The sequence below is a fragment of the Paralichthys olivaceus genome, chromosome 13 (assembly GCF_024713975.1).
Source record: "Paralichthys olivaceus isolate ysfri-2021 chromosome 13, ASM2471397v2, whole genome shotgun sequence".
Taxonomy (NCBI): domain Eukaryota; kingdom Metazoa; phylum Chordata; class Actinopteri; order Pleuronectiformes; family Paralichthyidae; genus Paralichthys; species Paralichthys olivaceus.
In genome coordinates this window covers 951,304-976,046 of record NC_091105.1, presented here as the reverse complement: position 1 = coordinate 976,046, position 24,743 = coordinate 951,304, and the positions used below count along the sequence as shown (strand labels likewise).

At 45.4% G+C, this 24,743-nt stretch overlaps 1 protein-coding gene across 1 annotated transcript; it reads left to right on the top strand.

Moving 5' to 3' along the window:
* Window positions 1–4,061: 4,061 nt before the first annotated feature.
* plekhf2 (pleckstrin homology domain containing, family F (with FYVE domain) member 2) lies at window positions 4,062–24,629 on the top strand. Its single transcript, XM_020109836.2, has 2 exons — window positions 4,062–4,368; window positions 19,163–24,629. The coding sequence occupies exon 2, from the start codon at window positions 19,174–19,176 to the stop codon at window positions 19,906–19,908; it is 735 nt and encodes a 244-aa protein (XP_019965395.1). The 5' UTR covers window positions 4,062–4,368; window positions 19,163–19,173; the 3' UTR covers window positions 19,909–24,629.
* The last annotated feature ends 114 nt before the right edge of the window (window positions 24,630–24,743 follow it).

Here is a 24,743-nt window from a genome sequence, read left to right as displayed (position 1 = left end):
GGTCGACTGACAAAAATCCTTTTTGTGCACGTGTTTGTCAAAAGTGACTATTTATCAGTGTCATATTTTTGTGATTCACTTTTTAGATCTTGGTGGTTTTTAATTTATACTTGAAGCAGATTTTAGTCATTGGACGTCTGGATCTGAAGTTTTCAGACAAACAAGCTGAGCAAACGTTAGCTGCAGCTCGACTGATTGACTTCTAACCTGGAGAATCTGACTGTAGTGAAGACTACAACTCCCATCATCCTTTGCTGGGAGAGCACATGTGAATGATGACTGATGTATGAGTTTTTATCTCTTACCTAAACAAATAAGGATAAACCGCCTGCTGCACTGGTTGAATGATGCTTCAGGGGATGAAGCTGGTTTCAGGATCACATATCAGCAGCTGATCGAACATTCATTCAGAAAAAGCTGAGTGAAACAGCGTCATCGTAAACCTTGAAAACTCCAGCAATAATAATCAGCAGTAATTGATGATGGTCTTTAAATTAGTCCGTGATGCCAAAATAGGAGCTTTTATGATCTGACATCTTCCTCGGTGAAAGGTCTCACAGGAAGATTTCGAAGCCGCTGGACACGAGACAACTTCCAGGAGAAAAGAAGAAATTACACAAGTCAATATTTTCTCACCCAGAGGTTTTGAGGAGACCTGAGCTGTGAAACTGGTTTTCAGCTGAAGTGGAAATAGATAGAACCCAACAATGTAACCGTGCATCGGTTTCCTTCGACGGACACTAAAAGACACAAGGCTGGAGAAAGTGTTGTTACCTAAACCTTATCCAACCTGGATGACTAATAACACACTCTTTATTTACGACTAAGCCGCGAAGCAGCGGAGTCGCTCCTCAGCACACCTGAGTGTAAAGTCAGCCCATTGAATTCTGGGACAGGTCGGCATGAGAGGGATCCGCCCGTTGGAGCCTTCCTTGGGATGAAAGGACGATTGCCTGAGACCGATGAGTCTGAACGAGCTGCATCTCTGCGTGTCGTCGTCAAACGACTCGAAATAACTGCACAGAGCGGCAACTGAGGAGAGGAAGCTTGAGGCGGAGTTATACGATGCACAGAGAGATGGAGATCATTACTGTGGAGGGGGGGGGGGGGGTGACACAGCAGCCAGCGAAGCAAAGGCCCCGATCCAGCGGCTGCAGACGACAGCCAGCACGCCACCAACGAGTGTTGGATTAATTCGCTCTGACTGTGACGTGCTCGCTTTTCTGTGGGGAAAGACAAGCACTGTAGGCCGCTCCCCCTCCCCCTCATAACTTCCTCCTCCCCCCACCCCCTGCTGGCCCGATGAAGTTGGGCTGGGGGCTGATGCCGTGGATTTCAGGCGACAGATGGGAGCTGAGCTTCACGGTCCGCTGGCTCGGGCCGGCTGCGTGCCGAGTGCGGCTCTGAGTCACGTTTGAGTTTGTGGTGATGTCATCTCAGTTTGGACTTGCGTGTCCGAGCGAGCACGGGGAGGGGCCGAGTGGAGGAGGGAGGAGGTTTGTGGGAGGGGTTTCCTCAGCTGCAGCTTTAAAAACAAGACGAGACGAGGCCTCGACAGCTGCAGTTTGAATTTATATAACAGAGGTTTAGACGGAGACACGATGATCAAGAGAAGTCAAACATGAAAAGATAAGATGTTGCCAAAAGTATGTGGACACAAACATTCCAAGCAACATCAGAATCGTGAAGTTACCAGAGGAGCTCTGATGGAGTGTGAAGGTGTTTTTATTACATGAGAGGAGAACAGTAATCCAAACAATCCCACACTTGTGGGTGACTGTGGATGAGTCCAGGTCTCCAGGTTCTGTGGATGAGTCCAGGTCTCCAGGTTCTGTGGATGAGTCCAGGTCTCCAGGTTCTGTGGATGAGTCCAGGTCTTCAGGTTCTGTGGATGAGTTCTGTTGATTTGATGTTGAAGAGAATTATCCCCCCATGCTGCTCTACTCCGAGGGAGCACATAGTGAAGTGAACAACAAACAGAAATGCAGCCGCACACATGGCCTTTGGCCTGTCAGTCAAACAGAGAGGAGTGACAGCTGCACTGATGCATTATGGGTCTGCAGAGTCAGCTCCGATCTCCGACCTGACAACCTGACAGAGAAATGTTCAGAGTGTCCTTCTAGTTTTTGTTTAACATCTTTTTCACTCAACAGCTTCACTTAAATTAAAGATGTCGTCATTTCAGCATCTGAGAAGAAAATCTGACTTAACTTGAAATATGTCACTGAGTCTATAAAGTCAGTGGAAACAGAGCAGCCATGTTGAGACGTGTTGTCCTGACAGAGGTGATTAGTGTTGCTAATCTGGTCTCCAGCGTCTCACTGATGACTCAGTAAGCTCCTGTGTTCCTCCATAGATGGATCCAGGAAGTTTCCTGATCCTCTTACTGTCAACGCTCCTCTAACGTCGTCTGAGACACGCTGGCTTCGGCCAAACTCACATTATAACAAACTCAGGACTGAATGTGGGAAAGTTCGGTGTTTTCAGGCGTCCACACTGGTGACACCCAACGGCCAGAGGCATCTTCAGGTTGTCCGTCCATCCGTCTGTCCGTCTCCGTCCCATCCTTGTAAACAAGACATCTCAATAACGCCTCAAGGGAATTTCTTCAAATTTGGTACAAACATTCACTTGGACTCATGAAAGAACTGATTCGAATTTGGTGGTCAAAGGTCACAGGTCAAGATCGCTTTGACTTTACAAATCTTTACAAAACATCTGCAGGATCACCATGACGACCTGAGTGCTTTTTGTGGTCGTAGCAACGCCCCGAGGGAAGCTGATCAGATTTGTCACAAATTTTAGACTCACAGATTAATAATTCAAAGTCACAGTGACCTCACATAATATGTCTTTGTCCTCTTGAACACGATATCTCAAGTCTGCCTTCAGAGAATTTCTGCACATTTTGACCAGTTGACACTTGGACTCAAAGATGAACTGATTATATTCCAGAGCTGAAAGTGAGTCTGGTTAAAAATGTATGAAATACAAAACTACTCTGGTCGATGGAAGCATAAAACCACAGGGCGGTGATTGTAGTTTTTTGATTCACTACATTTCTGGAACAACTCCCACATTAATTATTCTTTTAAATGACACCTGGGACTATTCATTTATATCTTTCTGCACTTCTTCACCAAGTGTGTTTTTTATATATCCAGCATCTCTTTTATTCTGTCTCTCTCAGAGTGTGTTTTCATGAATCACGTACAGAACTTTGTTTTGACTTGTTGTTGAACGTTGCTGTACTAACTTGTCTCCGCAAAGCAAAAGGATTTCAGATCAGAGCTGACTGGACTTCAGGATCTGCAACTGTGACTCAGAAATCTCCACCTTACCTTCACTCACACAAACCTACAGTTTTATTCCTGTTTACATTCAGTTTTATTTTTTGACAGGGGGCTGTGTTAATGTACTGTACACACACATTACATATACATGACATGTACACACACACATTACATACACATACATATTCATGTGTGTGTACATGTCATGTTTCATGTATTTGTTTATTCAACAGGGACGATGTTCATTAATCAAAAGCAGAATGACTGTAAATGAGCCAGAGTTAGCTCCACAGGCTAACTTTCATCTGTTGTCCCACTTTTTAAAATCAGAATAAAAGGACTTGTTGAAGTCCACACACACAAACATTACATAGAGACTAACATGGACAGGTGGCTGCACACTCGTCACATGTCAGTAGTGAGGGCTGCACATTGAGGGCTGCACATTGAGTTTGACTCCTCTGTGTTTGACTCCTCTGTGTTTGACTCCTCTGTGTTTGACTCCTCTGTGTTTGACTCCTCTGTGTTTGACTCCTCTGTGTTTGACTCCTCTGTGTTTGACTCCTCCGTGTTTAACTCCACATTGAGTTTGACTCCTCTGTGTTTGACTCCTCTGTGTTTGACTCCTCTGTGTTTGACTCCTCTGTGTTTGACTCCTCCGTGTTTGACTCCTCCGTGTTTGACTCCTCCGTGTTTGACTCCTCCGTGTTTGACTCCTCCGTGTTTGACTCCTCCGTGTTTGACTCCTCCGTGTTTGACTCCTCCGTGTTTGACTCCTCTGTGTTTGACTCCTCTGTGTTCAGTATCTACTGTCTGACTCAGATGAGCAGAGTCTGTCCAGCTGCGTTGAGTGGTGAGTGCTGTGTTTTCCCACGGTGCAGTGTTCCTGAAGGCAGCGCGGCGCTCCGCTGCCATGTTGTTGTGAGAGTCCGGAGCAGCGGGACCGAGGCGCACCGAGGCGGACTGAGAGTCGGAGAGTGTCGGTGTGTGTCAGCGGACACTCGGTGAGCAAGGAGCCGCCGCTCCTCGGACCCTGTGCGGACCCAGCTCAGCTCTGTGTGGAACTCTCTGTCCGGTACGTCGTGTTTTTCCATCGCTTCAAACTTCTCCCTCTGTCACCACCTCCGGCTCCGTCCGACTTTTCCCATTCATGCTAACAGGCGCTAGCTGCTCAAACTTAGCGCCGTGAACAACTTCCTCTTCCCGCCGCCCGTGAAGTGTGAGCCGGGGCCGGGGGCGAGCCGGGGCCGGGGCCGGGGACCGTCTGTGGCGACGAGAAGAAGCGAGCACAGTTTACTTCGAGGTCCAGTATCGATTGACGAGCGGTGTTTTGGAAGCTAACATCCGTGCTAACAGGCTAACGCCACCAACTGACCCAGAAGTACTGGGAGTCAGGAAACGATGTGAGGAGGATGAGAAAGGTCGTAGTGTGGAACTGTCTGTGACGTGTCCGTCGTGGAAGACTGGAAACGCACCATTTATCAAGTGTGGCACAGTTTGTACAAGTTGATGTGTCGTTTAAAGGTGCAGGGTGTAGAGTTTAGTGACATCTAGTGGTGAAGAGTCATGTTGCAGTGGAACGCCCCTCACCTCTTCCGACCTGTGGTCAACTTCAGCTGTGATAAAAACTCAAACAGTTTAGTTTGTCCAGTCTGGGCCACTGTAAAAAAAAACACGGCGGCCCCCGAGAGAGGACCCACTTCCGCCGTCAATGTAAAGTATTTAAATTTAAAGTATTTAAATATAAAGGGCTCATCCTACAACCATGAGTACAATTTGGATGAAACACAAGTGAAAACATCACAAGGATTCTTTTCTGTCACATTTCTGCCAATAGATTCTTTCACCTGAATCTTACACACTGGACCTTAAACCATGAGAACTTTCCACCTGTAGCATAAAGTTTAAAGTTAGTCCGTCTGTCTCACATCAGCTATACTGACACCTTTTCGTCCACAGAAGAAAAAGAGAAGTTTGTGCTTGAGTCTGGTCTGTAGTCGGGATTTACTCTGCACTAAATCCTCTTTTGTTTTTACTTGACTTCTCCTATGAGAGGACGGTGTTAAGGTGGAGGTCTCGTTCACATGTCTGCTGCGGGTGGGATGAAGCTGATTATCCATTTACACTCGGTAGCATGCGGCTTAGTGTAAGAAAATAATTGTTTGTAGACCTACTTACAAACTGCTTGTTGCTGTGAATCTTAAACAACACACTGTCACTTCTAGTTTTCTGTCTTTCAGAGCTGTAATCAATTATTATTGTCATTTTTGATTAATCTGAAGATTTTGTTAGTTGTCAAGACTGTTAAATGTACACTTTGAAAAACAGACAGGTCATAAACCCCTGCCTCCTCCATGTTAGTGGGAGGGAGAAGGAGCAAACAAAAAAATAAGCCAAGAATACATTGAATCAAATCAAACAATTCAATCAATTCTGTCATTTTATGTAGTTCTTTCTACACTGATGTTTGCTCAAATGTTCATCTCTCTGATCTGTTTAGTTTTAATTAGTTATTTGATGATTTAAAACAGACAGAGACATCATGATGATGGCTGAGTAGGACTTGGTCGAGTGTGTGTATCGATATCGAAAAGTAAATCCACCCAAATATAATTCAAGGATGTATTGATCGTTATGTCCAACCCGGAAAACTACTCAGAATTCCTTTATAGAACTTCAGTTATATTCATCAGTTATGACTTCAGGCAACTGTGACATGGGTGCGTCTCATCTCCTCCTGTTAGATGTTATATAGACTAAATTATTTATCAAAATAATTGAAAATCGATTAAAAAAACAACCGTCAGTTGCAAGCCTGTGCACACCCACTTATGAAACACGGAGGATACCAGACTCTGCTTTACACCATGTGCTGTTTTTAACCTAAGACAGAGAGACGGGTTTCAAAAGTGTTGTGTGCACAGCGGCTGTTCCTTGATGAAGAACCAACAGGGAAGCTCTGAGGAATTATTCTCCACACAGGTGATGAGCTGTTCATTATGATATATCAGCTTCTTTGACTGTGGGAGTGTGAGTGGGCGGAGACCTCTCTGCTCCTAGCATTGTCGAACTAGTTCTGCTGGACCTGACTAGGGCGAGGCTGAGTTACAGTAAGTACCTGACAGGTTATCACCCACATGTGCTTTCACTCAGTGAGCTCAGAGTGTCTCTCCTGGCTTCCTGTGTAATCCAACACTTAGCATATAATCCAGTGTGTCTCTGTTTATAAATGGATGCAGATTACATGCAGACAAGAGCAGGTTGGTTCATTGTTGCCATAGCGACGAGGGAGTGCTTCATGTAATGCAGTAGAGTTGACGCAGTATAGTATATACATTACAAATATATAATCATTTTCTTGTTTAATGGATTTGTTTTAAAAAACGGTGGAGCATGTGCATCATACTTTTTCTAGAGCCCATGGGGAGCCCAGTAACCCCCAAAAAATGTGATATATATTCAAAATATATTTGGCATGTTTGCTTGAAAAATGACTTAATGTAGTCTGGACAAAACAACTCGCCCTCGCCTCTGGACAAAGGCTCAGTTGTCGAGAGCAGAGACTCAATAAATGTGCACAGGAAGTTAGCTGCTTTAGAACAGGTAACAACAGATGCAAGGGAGCAGATGAAAATACATGGTATTCATTTTAAATAGTTCTGGAAGACAGGAAGACCACAACCCTGCAGCTTAACTTGAAGGAGTTGTTCTCCAATTTAAAACTACTTACAATTAAAAAAAACTACAAGATCAAAGTTGATGCAGCAATATTATGGTCTTTTTGTTTATCAATTCTACACATTATTTTTTACCCATCAACGTCTTTTGCCTACAGTACCCATAATTCAGCTCAGCCCAACAGTATTAAATGGAGATGATTGATTCAAAAAATTGTGTGGACAAAAATTCAGGCTTGCAAGGCAGGGCAGCACAGCCCGATCCCATTGGCCGCTTCAATAATCTGAGATGCCGTCAGGTGGCGCTATCAGCAGCAGCCCAGCAGGAGAGACTCTGCTGAGCTGTGGCCAACACGTCAGCTTCTATTTTCTCTGACTGTGTTGAACTGTGATGTTTTCACATTTCAGATGATGAAAGTCAAACTTGAAAGAAAAGGTCTGGTTTTGTCCAATGACAAACCAGAACCAAACGTTGGCCAATCAACTGGAAAGATTTTGCAGAAGATTCCAGCATCTCTGAAGTTATTACAGCCATCAACACATATTTTAAGGTGTTCCAGTTTCACTTCTCTGTTTCTCTTGTAGCCTGAGCAGTGAATCTCTCACTGAAACATGAATCAATTTACATGTGGTCTAGTTTCCGTTTGTGAAGCTTATTCTGGTGTTGATCATATTCAGGATATGGTGAAACGTTGAGAAATCTGGTTATTCATATCCATGTATTCATGATAAATACAAGTATCCTGATTACTAATAACTGTGCTGTTTGCGTTGGCACCTGGTGTTTAACGTTACTAAAACATAACCCACCGGCAGTTTTGATTCCTGTATGGTTGCTATTGAAAGTGAGGCTGCTTTGGCTTACAGCAGGTTTCTCTCTATTAAATGCAAACTTATCAACTGTGTTGAGAACAACAACACATATTTAACATGTCCTCTGCTTTGGTAGGCGTTGTGCTGACACTATCAACGCACAAAACCAGGGAGCTGTGGATGATGATCCGCAGCTGTGACTGGTGGGTCGTCATGATGGAGTTCAGTGAAACCGAATGGAGGGAATATTTCTTTCTCGTCCTTTTACTGACTGTGTATCACACGAGACAGGAGGAAACAACAGTACTAGCACCACTTGGTTGAGGCCACACCTGCACAGGTAGACGGCAGTGGTCAGAAACTGGGATAAGATTTACGTGCACCAGTGTCTTGGTTACTTAATGGAGTACTTCAACCTGTAAAGCCAAGATAAGGGTTTGTCCAGGATACTGAAATCAGGATATGATGATCACGTGCTTGAACCAAAAAGGTGAAACTGAAATTTTTGTCCTAACAGATGCAGGATTGTTTTCACAGTATTGAGGTCCCATCAATACATGAGGTATTGACCTGAAGTGATTTTGTTTTCCTGGTTTATTCATAAACATCTTTGATAAACAGTGTTTGCATGGAAAATGCAGAAAGTCGAAGCTTTGCTTCATATCTCTCTGCTACCTGTCGTGTTTATTTGCAGTGGAAAGGCTCAAAGGTTGAGTTCAGCAGAATGAGGGAAACAGATGGCTGTCTGTTCAGAGCAAATTCCTCAGGAATGCCATCCTGCTAGTCTCGTTTTTAACACAACACAACGCTCATGTTACCTTCCAGCTAGCCTACCTTTGTGTGGCAGTGAAGGATGAAGTTTTGATATATATGATTAGTTTTTTTACACAGAATTTTACTGTTGGGTACTGTAGACATTTACCCAACTCAGGTACCCATCGTTACCTTTTCCCTGTAGAGCTTTGGGACCTGGAAAGAGCATAATGGAGACAGGATGTGACGTATACATTCTGTTACCGAAATCACGGGATTTTGAAGCTTATTGACCCTTATCATTAAAAGCTTGCGAATCTCCGTCTAAGTTTACGTCTTTTTCTGCATCTTCTACGTGTATGGCTCTTTTAAATCTTGAGATAGTTGTATAGTTTTTTTTTTTAAATTAATTATTACCAGCGTCACCAACTTCAGGCAGATGGCCAGACAGTGTATGTGGTTTGGTTGCCAAAGTATGTGAAACTCTGGGTGAAACTCAAGTTAACGTGTGTCTGCTAATATTAGAAGACGGGAAAGATCCCTGTGAAGCTGCTTCTGTTTCTGCATCTGATGGATTTCACCCAGTCGTTCTTCTTGGGAGTCATCAGCGTGTTTGAGCGCGCACTTGATGAATCAGTTACGAGATATTTGTTTGAACCTGTTTGAGTAACTGATTAAACCTGTCCACGGTGAAAACTGCAGTGACTTCAGGACTGAATGAGTTCCTGCAGAGGTTGCAGCTTTCACAGACACAACACAAAAATCTCAGCAACACACAAAAATGGTTGTAATGGTTTAATCCCCATAGAGCATTCATGTTGTCACCGCCTTCAGAACAGCTGCAGCTGACATTTTTTTGTTTGCACATTTCTGTCGAAAAACAGGAGGATTTTTATCATGTGAATTACACAGGCCACTCCCATTTGGTTCTCATCTGTCAGTCATTTTATCAAACCCGCCCAATTTTAGATGAGTGGTTTGTGATTGGCCCGAAAAGTTTCAGGATGGCGGGAAATCAAGAAGTAGAAATGGATCAGTTTTATATATATATATATAAAATAGTTAATCTTTCTATGATAATTAAACATTCTCTGGTTTTAGTTTCAGTTGGAGGATGTTGCTCTTTTCTGTTTGTGTCAGTGTACATTTTTAGGTTGGTCAGGCAAGACATTTGACAAGATAAGATGTCACCTCAGAGTCTCTGAACTTTCTTCTGTCCCTGACACTCATGCTAAAAGTAAATGAATGAATGAAGCAGTGAATGAATCATCAATTGTAGCTCTGTAGTTAAGTATAGTCCTATAAAGAGAGTGTTTATCTATACTTCAGAGTAGAGCTAGTGTGTATTCTCACTTTATTGGCATTATTGTTTGTTGGATATAGATTGTGTTTGAAGTTTTAGTTGAAGGATTAGTCAATTTTAACAAAATTTAACAAACTTTATTTTGAAAGGTTCTTGTGTGTACTGGAGGTCATATTTCTGCTGATGTTAAAAGGGAAAGCGTTTGGTTGGAAACGTTTAATCACTGCACTGGTCAGCATTTAAAGAAAGCTGAGGTCAGGGCGGAACAACTGCTGGAAATGACTGTTTAGGTCAGTTGCTATTCTGTAATGCTGTTAGAGCCAAAAATGGAAGGTTTAAAATCTTAGTTTGCTCATATAACTAGTGACTTGTTTCTCCTCTGAATAAAATATTGCTCAACCATGTGTGCAATATTTTTATTGCGTTGTCTTGGAACATATGCTTGTTTTGGGTATTTTCCCTTTTAGAGATATGGTTTGTGTGGTAATTACTCCCTGTTTGCTGCCTGCTGTATGTTGCACACTCAAAGCTGATGTTGCGGAGTAGGAAACGTGTGGAGTGATTTACACAAACTGATGTCTCAGTGTATCTGTCATTTTCTATGGTTTGGTCTGTTATTGCTCCGATTATAACCCCGGATCTGCCCTCAGATCACTGTGGGTTTTAGTCTGCTCTACGTGCTTTGTCTTGTCCCCTGAGACAAGTCGAGTGTTTATGTGATTAGAGGCTGTTGTGATGTGATTTCTCTGTGCCTGCATACCAGTGGAGTGTCTGATGCTGTTTGCGGACATGGACACAGAGTTTGTCTTTCGTTTCTGGAACATTCAGACAAGGGATGGAGCCTGGGTGGAGCAGCAGGAGGCACGACATGATGTATAAATTCCACTGTGACAATCACATGTATTTGTTTAAACACAAAACCAGTCTGATTTGGTGAAATAGAAATAAGCAAATCATCAAAATGATCTGCTGCCTATTTTGATCCACGGTTTGTGCCCCCCACTGACTGCCACAGACTGCTGGTCGCCAGTTTATTCCATTTTTATTGAATTTATCACATTGCACCAACTTTGACACTGCACTTCCCTTGGCCCTTAACAATACACACACCAAGTGTGAAGTTGATAAGATGAACGGTTGGAGAGATATGCTTTTCACAGACAGACAGACGTTTGTGGAATTAGTAGGTAGATTAGAGAAAATTTATGAAAGATGTAAAAAATTAAACTTGTGTGTTGGCTGGTTAGAATGCTCATGAGTGATCGATTGTTTTCCCTAGCATATCACCTCATGTCTGTTTCAGGAGTCACATTCTCCCAGTTAAACTTTTATTCAATGAAAGTTTATAAAATCAACAATTTGAGGCAGGACCCCCAGTAGTTAGATCAAGCTGCTTGTGAAAAACTAGGCGTGTTAGGTTTAGTAAGCTACAGCTGATATCTCAATCAGTATGTATACATGGGATAGCTTGATACGATTAAGCCATATACCAATTTTGTCACTGAACAGACTGCTGTCACTAGTCTGAGTATATATGCCGTTCAGAGAATTGAATAAATGGCCGGTGCATGGCTGACTCTGCTACACTATGTGGCGCTGTAGCCCTTTCAACAAGTGGTTGTAGGGCCACTTTTGGTTGACCTACACGTCACAGTGTTAAACATATTTATCTCTTGTACTTGGTTATGAATGAACCAGGTCTCCTCGTCCGTCCAGAAGTGAGTTGCCACAGTCTCAGTTAAATGCTGTGTGAAAGCACAATAATCTGTTTAAAAAAAAGAAATCCTATTTCAAGTTAATTTACGAGCAGGAGCATTGGCTCGGCTTTCATGCCATCTTCTCTCACAACAGATTAACCTCTTATCCCTTTATCTGTGTGCATGCTCACACTTTGGTTGCGTAATCCTGTGTGTGGATTGACAGAATGTTGTTGACACATCGCAGTAGGGTAGCATTTTCAGGACAGCCTCAAGCTCATCTCAGCTTGAGGCTGAAGGTTGATATTTGTTACTAAGAACTGTCCTCTGTCGCGTAGGTCAATGTATAGTGTTTTATACATAAATGTACTTGATCAGGTGTAGGGCTAGGGTGATGCATCAATTTCATCGATTACGTAAATATGTAATTTGCGTAATGTGCGTCAAAAAAAAGAATCGTTAGATTAATGGATAAAAAAATAAAATGTTTTATTGAGGACAATTTTCAAAAGTTTTCACTGTTTTTTCCAGAGAATAATTCATGGTGGGAGTGACAGCCCCCCCTGTCACCCCCAGGATATCCACGCCTGGTCATGATCCTGAAGCAGCGACGCAGGGATTTTTTCAGCAGTGGGCTCCTGATTCGCAGCGTTCTGTCGCGGCATCAAGGCATAGACGTTCACGGCCGAATCACAACGAATCTTACAAAAGAGACATCTCTTATCTACTGTGCAGCACTTTCTCTATCATACATCACTAGTTCACTGCTGGCAAAGCTGCCAGGTGCAATTTGGGATTCAGTTTCTATCCCATGGACACTTCCACATGTGGAGTGAGGGAGACTTGGGTTGAACCGCCATTTTGTTGGTTGGTCATTCTGTCACTGCGTTTCTATTCATTATATTTCCTATCAATATAAAAATATAAAGAGTGCAATAATTCTTATCTGTCCGTTCCTCCCCATAACTGCTGCTAAATTAAGTCTGACATGTACATATCTCATTTAGCACCTTAAAATGTTTTATTATTTTATTATAATGTTTATGTTTATTTTATTTTTTTGCACCTTACAATCCTTACTTAACTTTTTTTTGCACTAGTACTGACATTTGCACTAGTGTATGTTATTGTATTTTTAGTTACTCTTATCTATTTTATTTTATGACACTTGAATGTAGAGTTGCTTGAGGTGCCTGAGATTTAAGATTTTCATTGCAAACACGTACGCTGTATTTGTTGTGCAGATGACAATGAAACCTTTGAACCTTTGAACCTTTGGTCCTGTCCACTCTAACCCCTGAGCCACAACTGCCATCAAAGGCATTCCATGACAGACTTTACATGTGAGATCAAAGGAAATCTGTTTTCAATGAAAGATGTCTTTTGTTTAAAGCCTTTGAAGTTTCTCTATGAAAGTGCTTAACTCTTCCTCCTTTTCAAACTTTGATCAAAACTACCTGAAGAAAAACAGATTCTGATTTGGGTCGTTGAAGAAGTAGTTCAGTAGTTTTGGGCCGTGCAAAGAAGAATGGAACCTATGGAGAACTTGAAGATACGCATAGAACATGCCGCAACACTGCGAGAACATTCAGCAGCACTGCGAGAAAATTCAGCAGCACTGCGAGAAAATTCAGCAGCACTGCGAGAAAATTCAGCAGTACACATCATAAAGCGTAACACAGAGATTGCGGAAGGGCTGCACACAGAGATTGCAGAGGGGCTGCACGCAGAGATTGCGGAGGGGATGCACGCAGAGATTGCGGAGGGGCTGCACGCAGAGATTGTGGAGGGGCTGCACGCAGATATCATGGAGGGGCAGCACTCAGAGAGCATGGAGGGACAGCACTCTGAGAGCGTGGAGGGGCAGGACTTGGAGATTGTGGAGGGGCAGCACGCAGAGATCGTGGAGAGAGACTGGTTCAGGGGTTTCTGCAGTTGGACACAAACCCTCGTCATGATATCTGTCTTTCTGATTTCAGTACTGATAAAACTCTATTGGGAGGGCATAGTGTAATCAACCGCTGATCAATTTATGGGCAGGTAGTAGCTTAGTCCATAGAGACTTGGCTTGGGAACCGGAGGGTGGCCACTTCAAGTCCAGCATCGACGGAAGTTGGAGAGGTGCCAGTTCACCCCCACCGTCAGATTTCAGGTCCGGGAGCTATCCGGCCTGAACTACTCCCCCCCTTCCATCCGGCCAGGGGAGGAACCTAGCCCACCGACTGAGGCGCTCCGGGGGTCGAGCAGGTGGGCGTCGCGGGACGCGGCGTCTCTCTGGCGGCCTGGAAGGTGGGAGCCGCCGCACGGGCACCTTGGACCCCGGAACAGTAGTGCGCCGCCATCCGGGAGACCCACCGCTTGAAGCAGAGTCGGCAGGCGTCGGCTTCCCCGCCGACCTCGGCACCGGGACCGGAGGCGTCAGCTTCTCCGCTGACCGGGGCGCAGGAAGAGGAGCAGGACCCGGAGGTGTCGGCTTCCCCGCCGACCTCGGCCCCGGGACCGGAGGCGTCAGCTTCTCCGCTGACACGGGAGCAGGAAGAGGAGTCGGCTTCACCGCCGACCTAGGCACCGGAACCGAAGGTCTCGGCTTCCCCGCCGACCTCAGCGCTGGAACCGGAGGCGTCACCTTCCCCGCTGACCGGGGCGCAGGAAGAGGAGCAGGACCCGGAGGTGTCGGCTTCCCCGCCCACCTCGGCCCCGGGACCAGAGGCGTCAGCTTCTCCGCTGACACGGGAGCAGGAAGAGGAGTCGGCTTCACCGCCGACCTCGACACTGGAACCGGAGGCGTCAGCTTCCCCGCTGACCCTGGAGCCGGACCCATCGGCTTCACCGCCGATCGGGGACCAGCGCTCCCCGCCCTCTCTAGCTCGGTGCCGCAGGTGAGACGCCCAAGCCTCATCCTCTCCGTCTGCCTCAGGATCTCCCCCGTCTGCCTCTGGATCTCCGCTGTCTTTCCCCAGTCCCTGTCTCTGGCTGTGTGAGGTCCCTGTTCGGGCGCCAGTGTGGCAGTAGACCATGCCACAGGGTTCCCAACACGACAGCCCGAGACAAACCAGTCCAACCATTGCTTGTTCAGCAACATCTCTTTATTTAATCCCAACAGAACATACAGAACATGGAACTTAATTGGTCCAGCACTTTCTGCTCGGCACCGGGACCGGAGGCGTCAGCTTCTCCGCTGACCGGGGCGCAGGGAGAGGAGCAGGACCCGGAGGCGTCAGCTTCTCCGCTGACACGGGAGCAGGAAGAGGAGCAGGACCCGGAGGTGTCGGCTTCCCCGCCGACCTCGGGACCGGAGGCGTCAGCTTCTCCACTGACCGGGGCGCAGGAAGAGGAGCAGGACCCGGAGGTGTCGGCTTCCCCGCCGACCTCGGCCCCGGGACCGGTGGCGTCAGCTTCTCCGCTGACACGGGAGCAGGAAGAGGAGTCGGCCCGGGAGGTGTCGGCTTCACCGCCGACCTAGGCACCGGAACCGGAGGTCTCGGCTTCCCCGCCGACCTCAGCGCTGGAACCGGAGGCGTCAGCTTCCCCGCTGACCGGGGCGCAGGAAGAGGAGCAGGACCCGGAGGCGTCAGCTTCTCCGCTGACACGGGAGCAGGAAGAGGAGCAGGACCCGGAGGTGTCGGCTTCCCCGCCGACCTCGGGACCGGAGGCGTCAGCTTCTCCACTGACCGGGGCGCAGGAAGAGGAGCAGGACCCGGAGGTGTCGGCTTCCCCGCCGACCTCGGCACCGGGACCGGAGGCGTCAGCTTCTCCGCTGACCGGGGCGCAGGGAGAGGAGCAGGACCCGGAGGTGTCGGCTTCCCCGCCGACCTCGGCCCCGGGACCGGAGGCGTCAGCTTCTCCGCCGACCTCAGCGCTGGAACCGGAGGCGTCAGCTTCCCCGCTGACCGGGGCGCAGGAAGAGGAGCAGGACCCGGAGGCGTCAGCTTCTCCGCTGACACGGGAGCAGGAAGAGGAGTCGGCCCGGGAGGTGTCGGCTTCACCGCCGACCTCGGCACTGGAACCGGAGGCGTCAGCTTCCCCACTGACCCTGGAGCCGGACCCATCGGCTTCACCGCCGATCGGGGACTAGCACTCCCCGCCCTCTCTAGCTCGGTGCCGCAGGTGAGACGCCCAAGCCTCATCCTCTCCATCTGCCTCAGGATCTCCTCGGTCTGCCTCAGGATCTCCCCCGTCTGCCTCTGGATCTCCGTCGTCTTTCCCCAGTCCGTGTCTCTGGCTGTGTGAGGTCCCTGTTCGGGCGCCAGTGTGGCAGTAGGCCATGCCACGGGGTTCCCAACACGACAGCCGGAGACAAACCAGTCCAACCATTGCTTGTTCAGCAACATCTCTTTATTTAATCCCAACAGAACATACAGAACATGGAACTTAATTGGTCCAGCACTTTCTGCTGGACCTTCGGTTCACCAAGTCTCTCTCCCAGTGTGTGTCCTGAGGCAGCTCTGCTAATGCCTTTTAAAGTCTGAGGATCAATCAGCTAACAGCTTTCACCTGTGCTGACTGATCCTCTGTGGTGCAGGTAAAGGTGCTCTCTCCGCCCCTTCACCTCCACAGACACAAACCCTCGTCATGATATCTGTCTTTCTGATTTCAGTACTGATAAAACTCTATTGGGAGGGCATAGTGTAATCAACCGCTGGTCAATTTATGGGCAGGTAGTAGCTTAGTCCATAGAGACTTGGCTTGGGAACCGGAGGGTGGCCGCTTCAAGTCCAGCATGGACGGAAGTTGGAGAGGTGCCAGTTCACCTCCTGGGCAAGAGGACAAGAGAAATCTTAATCTTAATTTAGCCCAGACAAAGTGTATTGAGATGGGGTTTTTTTCTGGGTGCTCCAGTTTTCCCCCTTTAATATAATAAATACATTTTTAACAAAAATAAAGTTCTGTCTTGAATAAATTCCAGAATAAACTAAAATGAATTCCTATAATAACTTATGGCAAAATGTATATGGGAGCTGAAGATCATTAATCATTATTTTTTATTCTAGTTACTCATGGAGAGCTGATCTTTATTAAGACTTACTGAATTCATTTTTAAGTGTGTGTGAGTGTGTGTAAGACAAAATCACTGGGAGGCAAATGAGAGGGGGGTTCAATGTTTCAAATCTTAAATGCTAAATGTTGCATCTATCATTAAGAAAATTGTTGATTGGACAGTTTTAGACCAAATGAAAAATGAGAGGGGAGAACCCTCTCTATTCTCTGGATGCCTCCATGATATCCGCCCCTGGACACTGCCTCATCTGTGACAGTGTGTGCCCTCATATTTATCCTAAGGATAAATGGATGTCCTTGTGTTTGTGGCGGCTGTTTACAGCCCACAGAAACACTCTGTCTCTCTTCACTCCCTGTCTTTGTCATTGTCACTCTCTCCCTGAAGCGTATGACTCATTGCTTCCCTTCCCTCTCAAGGCTTCTCATTGTTGTGATACTGGAGGTTTAACTGCAGGTCATGTGCAGGACTTGAAAACCCCACAACCCTTTTGGCAAAAGCATTATATATATATATATATATATATATATACTGTATATATCATATTTAAAAAATACACACATGCACAGTTACAGTCCAAAGAAAGTTGTGTGTGACTGTGAAAAAGGCCAAGTGGTAAAAAGTGTGGAGAAGCATCAGTGTAGTTTGCCTCTTCTGACAATCACTGAGCCGTTTCAAATTCAAGGCCTGTCAGAGCTGTTAAAGAGGAAGTGTGCGGGGTTACAAAATAAATGCTACCGGTTGTGTCAGAGCCTCTCCAATCTCATAAATATCATCAATCAATCAAATTTTATTTATATTTGCAAATTAGAATTTGTATCAAAGGGCGTAACAATGTTGTATGTTTATTTGTCCTCTGTCGTCTGTTTTGTTGTTGATGAAGGAAAGCTCATTCTGTTTTGTTGCTGTGTTTTCTCTGCTCTCTTCTGTCTGCCCCCCCCCCCCGTCTCGTTTTGATTACTGGGTTGGAGCCTCCAGCCTGTGTTTACACCGCTCCCTCTCTCTTTCTCTGTGGAGCCTCTGCTCTTCGTGCCCTCATCTCTCTGCTGATCTGAGCTGGTTGCCTGTTTGCCTCGGCGGTGGGCAGCGAGCCCTGGCTAACGGGGTTGACCTGGCAGCCCCCCCCCCTTTGCTGTCATCTCCGGGGCACTCTGCTGCTGCTCACACTCTGGGTCATTAGTGTGCAGATCACCAGGGAGTCCAGGCCCAGGCTGCAGCGGCATCCTGACTAATTAGCATTGTTTCCAGCTCTGGGGTTTTTGAAAAGAGGCACTGTTACACCTACACTTTGTTTTGCTTGTGCCACAGTTAGCTTTGCTCTGGATTGTTCAAGTGCAGTCCCACCCACAAACATATCTCATTAATTAAATCACCACATTGACTCAGTAACTCATTTACTGGAAGAAGAGTCTGTTAAACTTTGCACATTTGTGGATTTAGTTATTTTTTGTGGTGCTGAAATGATTAGATCAGAATTAGATTTGTTGAGTTTGCCTTTCGCATCTGAAGAAGCAGCAGTAGATGTACATGCTATTTACATTTGTTGAATTAAGTTGATTTGACTCTTAACTCCGCCTCCTCACAGCAACAACATATCAGCATCACATAAAATATAAAATGCTGTGAACTAGTAATCACAGCTGTACAAGAGTGAACAAGTCAGAGAGGATCAAACTAAGGTTCATCTGACGTGTTTGCCCTGATGTGTGTATGTATCGCACATCATCATCATGCATGTGTGCATCTCTCACCAGAGACCATTAGCACGCTCCCATCTATAGCATCAGTGTGCTCTGACCTCCTCCACTGTGCTGTAAGAAGAGCTGGAGGGATTGTGGTGGTGATGAAGGCACTGCCACTGAGCTCTATCCTGCTTCATCTGGGTCACAGCAGTGGCGGTGTCTCAGACCCATAATTGAATTCTAGAGTGCAGAGTTGATGAGTTTTCAAATGAGCCTGAATGTGGTTTCATAAGGGGACTGTTGTGGCTTGGTGGAGGTATGAGCTCTCTGAATATTCAAATTCAAAAGACTTTATTGTCATTGCACGGTCGTACTTTGTACACTAGCACAACGAGATTGTAGATTGAATATGCTTGTTAACACAGTTTATTCTGTATTTGTTCTCAGACTGAAATCACACATTAATTCTCTCTACTGTTATTTTCAAAGCCACAGCTGACAGAGGTCAATGGTATCAACATGTCAAACATCTGAAGACCACGTCACATGTTGGCTGAGTGCCGCCGGATCTGCTTTAGCAGAGTATGTCTGAACTGCGGGAGGTGGCTTCATACAGAAATCCGATCACATTGGTTGTAGAATGTCTGATCTAAATCACATGTGGGTTTTAAAAGGCTTTAAAAGTTGTTGTCGTGTTACAAGCACGAGGCGTCTTGTTTCCTTCATCACCTTCTGTTTCAGTCCAATGAGTCAATCGCGTTTGACTCTGGAACCAAATAAATTGAACAGAATAATTATGTTAACTTGTCATTTTGGATCAATGAGAAATTGGCTGAATGTCAGTTTTCGGTCAGAGGGGCATGAATGTATTTAATCTTTGAAAGAAACGAGTGATGAAGCCGAGCTGCTGATGAAAATGTTTCACCTTCTGTCTCTCTCATCCTTCAGGTGAGGTGAAGATGGTGGACCGGCTTGCGAACAGCGAGGCCAATTCCAAGCGCATCGCGGTGGTGGAGGGCTGCTTTGGCGCTGCAGGTCAGCCGCTGGCCATCCCTGGCCGCGTTCTGATCGGCGAGGGCGTCCTAACTAAGCTCTGCCGCAAGAAGCCCAAGGCGCGGCAGTTCTTCCTCTTCAACGACATCTTGGTCTACGGCAACATTGTTATCCAGAAGAAGAAGTACAACAAGCAGCACATCATCCCACTGGAAAGTGTCACTATCGACACAGTGCCGGACGAGGGCGACCTGCGCAACGGCTGGCTCATCAAGACGCCCACCAAGTCCTTCGCTGTCTATGCTGCCACCGCCACCGAGAAGTCAGAGTGGATGAACCACATAGGGAAATGTGTGGGAGACTTGCTACAGAAAAGCGGCAAGTCACCTACTGGAGAGCACGCTGCCGTCTGGGTGCCTGACTCGGAGGCGACGGTGTGCATGCGCTGCCAGAAGGTGAAGTTCACACCTGTCAGCCGCCGCCACCACTGCAGGAAGTGTGGCTTTGTGGTCTGTGGGCCGTGCTCAGATAAGAAGTACCTCCTGCCCAGCCAGTCGTCCAAACCTGTTCGAGTCTGCGAGTACTGCTACGTGCAGCTGACGTCGGGAAGCCTGGCGCCGCGGTCAGACTCCATCGGCCGCGGGGCGTCAAAATTCAACAACCTGTCGGACGATGAGGATGAAGACGACAGCAGTGACTGAGGGACGCACCGTCCTCCCCGCAGCCTGTCCCGTCCCCTTGACGAGGAGGAAATACTCTGCTCCTGAGTTCTTTCTCCTCTGATCACTGAGTCAGGCTCCGCCGTGAGATGAACTCCACCCCTGAGGATTAATTCATTAAATTTGTGTCGGACTTGGAGGCTCCTGCAAAACCTACAGTTTTATTTTTCTTCCCTCTAATTCCTGCAGGGACGAATATTTTCCTGAGCGTCGTGATAAATCAGTGAGATGTGGAATTAACCAGGTGACCAGCAGGACTGTGAGGAGGAAGGGAAAATGTCGCACTGGACTGTTAATTAGGCTGCAGTTCATCACTACAGAACAATGGTGCTAATGAGCAACTCCCTCTGTCCTCTTCTTAAATTAATTTCAGCTTTTAGAGGATTCTTTTGTTTTCTGTCCATGAACTACACAAGGTGACTGTTGTTACTTCTGCAGGGAAAAGCAAATGTTTGGGCTCTAACCTTTATCTCCTCTGTCTTTCAGGTATTCCATCAAACTTTTTTCTAACAGAGTTTGGTGTTTTTCTGCCCTTTTATAAATCTGTCTCCGTTTTTATAAACAACAAAATGAAGACATTACTTTGAACTCAGCATTTCTTGTCAACGTAATTTCGCTGCTTCTGACAAATCAGCTGAAGCTTGTCTTCACAGTCAGTATGTTTGTCCCAAAAACTAACTCTACCTTCTAGAGTGTGGTCACATGGTGCCTTATAAAAAAGTTGAGCTGCAAAAACAGGGATGACATGATGACTTTGACTCTGAAACACATCAAACAGGGAGCAGTTGAACATTTACAGCAGGGATATCACCAAGTTTTAGTTCCGGTTGTGCATTGTTGAAAAGACGCAATTGCCATGCATTCTTTTGAGGGCACAGCGAGGAGAATGTAGATTTTCTTTCAGGTTCATGACTTTTAAAATCAGTAAAGCTGTTTTCAGACATGAACTCAACATGAAAATTATATTCAGTCATTTTGTGTAGTTTATCTTTCTCATGTGAAGAAGCAGCAGGTCTCACATAAAGACCCTTTGGATAATTTCAGGAGTATGTTCGTACTTCAGTGCAGGTCTGAAAACAGCATCTGATTAAATGAACGAAGGGAATCGGGGACTGAACGAGAACAACTCCAGACCACCTGACCGGTCAGACCCTGGTCGGCAAATCAAAGACATGGAGGTTGAAGAAGCTGGTGTAGAACAAACTGCAGTAATTTCTGAGCTTGTTATAATTCACACATGGAGTGTAGGTGAATAGAGTTTGATGCTGGTATGTCAACAACAGGAACATCCCTGCTCGTATTATGAGTCTGACAGATCCAGGGGCACGTTAGAAATGGTGACGGAGCGCATGCATGAAAGAAACAACATCTCTTGTGCGTTTTCACCACAGGCAGTAAATGTCACCAAATGTGTTCAGATAGAATTTGTCTAGTGGACAACATGACTATGAAACGAATTTAAACCAGTGACATCAGGAAACAGAAGAAGAACATGTGGCTCTCTGTAAACTTACAGGTCATTTAGTCCCTGGTGTCAGAGAAGACGTTTGATTTAAGATCTGTTCAGAGGCTGCAATGTGTTTAAAGTTCTCCCGTTGGGATGTTTGTGTGGACGACTCCTGTGAAAGAATGAAACCAAATGCAATAATCCTTCAGTACAGGAGCCGCCCTGTGTTTTCTTTTGCCATCACTAATTTGTCCTGATTCAGCAGGTGAGGTTGTTTGCATTTACTGGAACAGCAGTAAATCAGTCTTCCTGTCGGTGACTCTTCCCTTTGCCGAGGTCAGAGGGCAATGCCATGTCGCAAAACAAACGCACCCTCTCTGAACTTGGCTCCTCCCATCTGGGGAGTTGTAAAACCTTGCTGGAACTTTTTTCTTCTCCCTTTTCTCTCCTTCCTTCCTTCTTTCTTTCCTCGTGTCCTTTCTTCCTTCCTTCTTTTTTCAGCACCATAACTTTCCATTGGAAACGCGCCGTCTACTGATTATATGACGTCTGCGTCCGTGACCTAGATCATGTAATGAGTCACGGAACCAGGGAGAAAGGCTCCTTGCTTTGGGAAATGTTGGTGAGCTACCTACTGCAGCCGGCAGAGGATTCTGCTTTTCTCACAGATGTTCATGTGGTCAGTTTCAGTTGGAGTTTCTCTTCCCTGCGGGGACTCTGAAGGGTTTTTGTTCCTTTTTAAACAGGCAACATGTAAAACACCTGCAGGCAGAAGTGACTCATCTCACACCCCACAAAAAAAACACATGACCTATACTTATTATGGCAGCAGAAACCTTTTTAATTCATTTATAATTCCTTTATAATACATTAACACATTTTTTAAAAGTTGTTTTATTTGTTTATTAGTTTCAAAAATAAAATTCCAACTTCACAGAGAGAGTGAGGTGCTGAGTGTGATTTGGGTCCAAGTGGTTCGACTGTCACAGCCGCTCTTCCACACGTGTGTTTCGAAGTAACTGAAGTTGTGCAGGAACCAGAATAAATGTCAGTTTTTGGAATAAAACCCTTCAGATGAGCATGAAACTATGGAAACCTTTACTGCATCTTTACCTGAGATAAAACAGCGAAGAAACACGTCAGTGCATCTTAAATACGAACAGTTTGCTGAGTTATGGCTGCTTCATCTGCATGAATCAGCATTTTTTCAGAGGTTCTTAAAGTGACAGAACAGGGAGAAGAAGGGATCATTTTCTGTTTTTTTCAGTTTTTATTTGAAGCGGATGTTAATGTTCACGTCGCTGCAATAACACCACCTGGAAAATGAAAACAGTGATGAAGATAACCAACCAGCTGCTCTTCCTCCTCACTGTGGCCGAGGAGACGACTTCACCGTCCAAACCAGAAGCACAAAGTGTATTTCTGTGGATTGCACTTAAAGTCGGCACATGGACTCAGATCCACAGTGACTGTCGGACGTCTCTTTTTTCTTTTCTTTTTTTTTTTATCGATATTTTCTTTTGTTTTAATCCTGATGATTATTTTTTTGTATATTTGTACATATTTGTTTTGGGTTCTTATGTTTTTGTTGTACAGCTATGATCAGTTCTGAAATGACGCTGTTTCAGTTCTTCCTCCTCGTCTTTTTCCATATGAGCGTCTTTCTAAACGCAGTGATCAGTGATTCCTGAACTCGGCACAAACTGGTGACATGTTCGCACATCTGTATTTTAACCCCTCCCTGTTCCCTGGGGAGGTCCTCGTCATGCTCAAAGATACTTCAGCTTCTGGTTCAGCGTTATCATGCACTTTAGTAACCGGGTTATGGTCGACTTTCTCCTGTAACATCACTGGATTCACAGCCAGGTTTCCTCCTCGTGTGCACGTGGTTTCCAGATTCTAACAGAGACGTGTACAGAATGAAGGCTGCAGACAGGATGAGTGTGACAGCAGCTGGGTAAACGAGACACACTCAGGCTGCCTCTTATTTCATGCTTAAAATGGAAGAAAATTGATTCTGGCTCCAAATTTTTGTTTCTGCTTAATTATTTGCTTTTTTGCACCTTGAGAAAAAACTCAGTCTGCTCCAACACAGAAAAATAAGTGAGTAACGATTCCAAACATAAAGAAGACGACAGAGAGGAAACCTGGTTACAGACCTGCGTGTTCATGTGGATTTACAGGAAGCGGGTTATGTGAACAACCTGATTTCATTCCGAGGAACCTGGTTGCTCAAGTTGCATGTGAACGCTTCATTCGTCTACTCGCAGCTCCTGCTGCTGTTTAAAAGATTACAGAGTGTTAATCACTGCTGCGGTTTGGTATTTAACGATCCAGCTGTTTGTTCACACTGAGCAGCCTCTGACACATGGCTCACTTCTGTCGAGTGTATTTTGGTTTTCTTTGTTATAAGGATTCTAAAAAGAAACTGAGCGACAAAACAAGACCTGGTGAAGTAAACATCAGAAGAAGGGAGAATGTTTGAAGTTTCCCTTCAGTTGATGTATTTAAACTTTTTCACTTTTTTGAACTTATCAAGTCTCCGCTGTGCTCAGTCGATCACTAGCAACCAGCATGCCACAATTTAAAATCTCTAAGAAACACTGCCATCTGGTGTTCCAAAAGTCATCTGGAGTCACAGTGTGCTGGGTGATTGTGGAGCGGAGCTTTGGTATCAAGGTCCCACCTGTACACATCAGTCTCAGCTGTCAGTCGTGACATCATCAAATAACTACTTCACACCAAATAAATCAGGAACTTGAACAGATCCGAGTGATTAGAACTCATTTGAAAGAAGCGAGTGATTAAGTTGAGCTGCTGATAAAAAATGTTTTAATAATGAAACACTTTATCGACCAATCGTCGGAGCTTGAACGTAAACACCTCGTGAAGGATGGAAGCTGCCGCTGCTCAGTGTGAACACAGCAAACATCTGCAGGACTGAAATAGTCACTGATTCCAGCTGCAGATCCTGATGTTTTAGAAACAGGAAAACCTGATATATGCATTTCTACTGAGGAGGAAACCTGTGACAGCTGAAACAGAGGTCACTGTTCTGTCACTTTGGTTTTTATATGGGAGCTGTTGCTGCTCAACGTTTTTATGTTCTCATTGATGGTGGCAGTTTTTTGTTTTTAATTAATTTTGAAAGCATCTTTTTAAAAAAAAGGGCTGAAATCAGAATGTAACCCAGTGTATCATTGATCAATACTAATTCTGTCAGAAATCTTGAATTATAAATAATGCATCGCTTAAAGTTGCACTGTTTTCATTCACTTCCTCTCTCTGTGTGTTGTCAAGTTCATAAATCTCTGCATCCTACAGGACTGACGCTTGAATGGAATAAAACCAACCACAACAATTTAAAACG

Coding starts and splice junctions, on each gene's coding strand:
- plekhf2 (XM_020109836.2), top strand. CDS start 19,174: ATGGTGGACCGGCTTGCGAACAGCGAGGCCAATTCCAAGCGCATCGCG.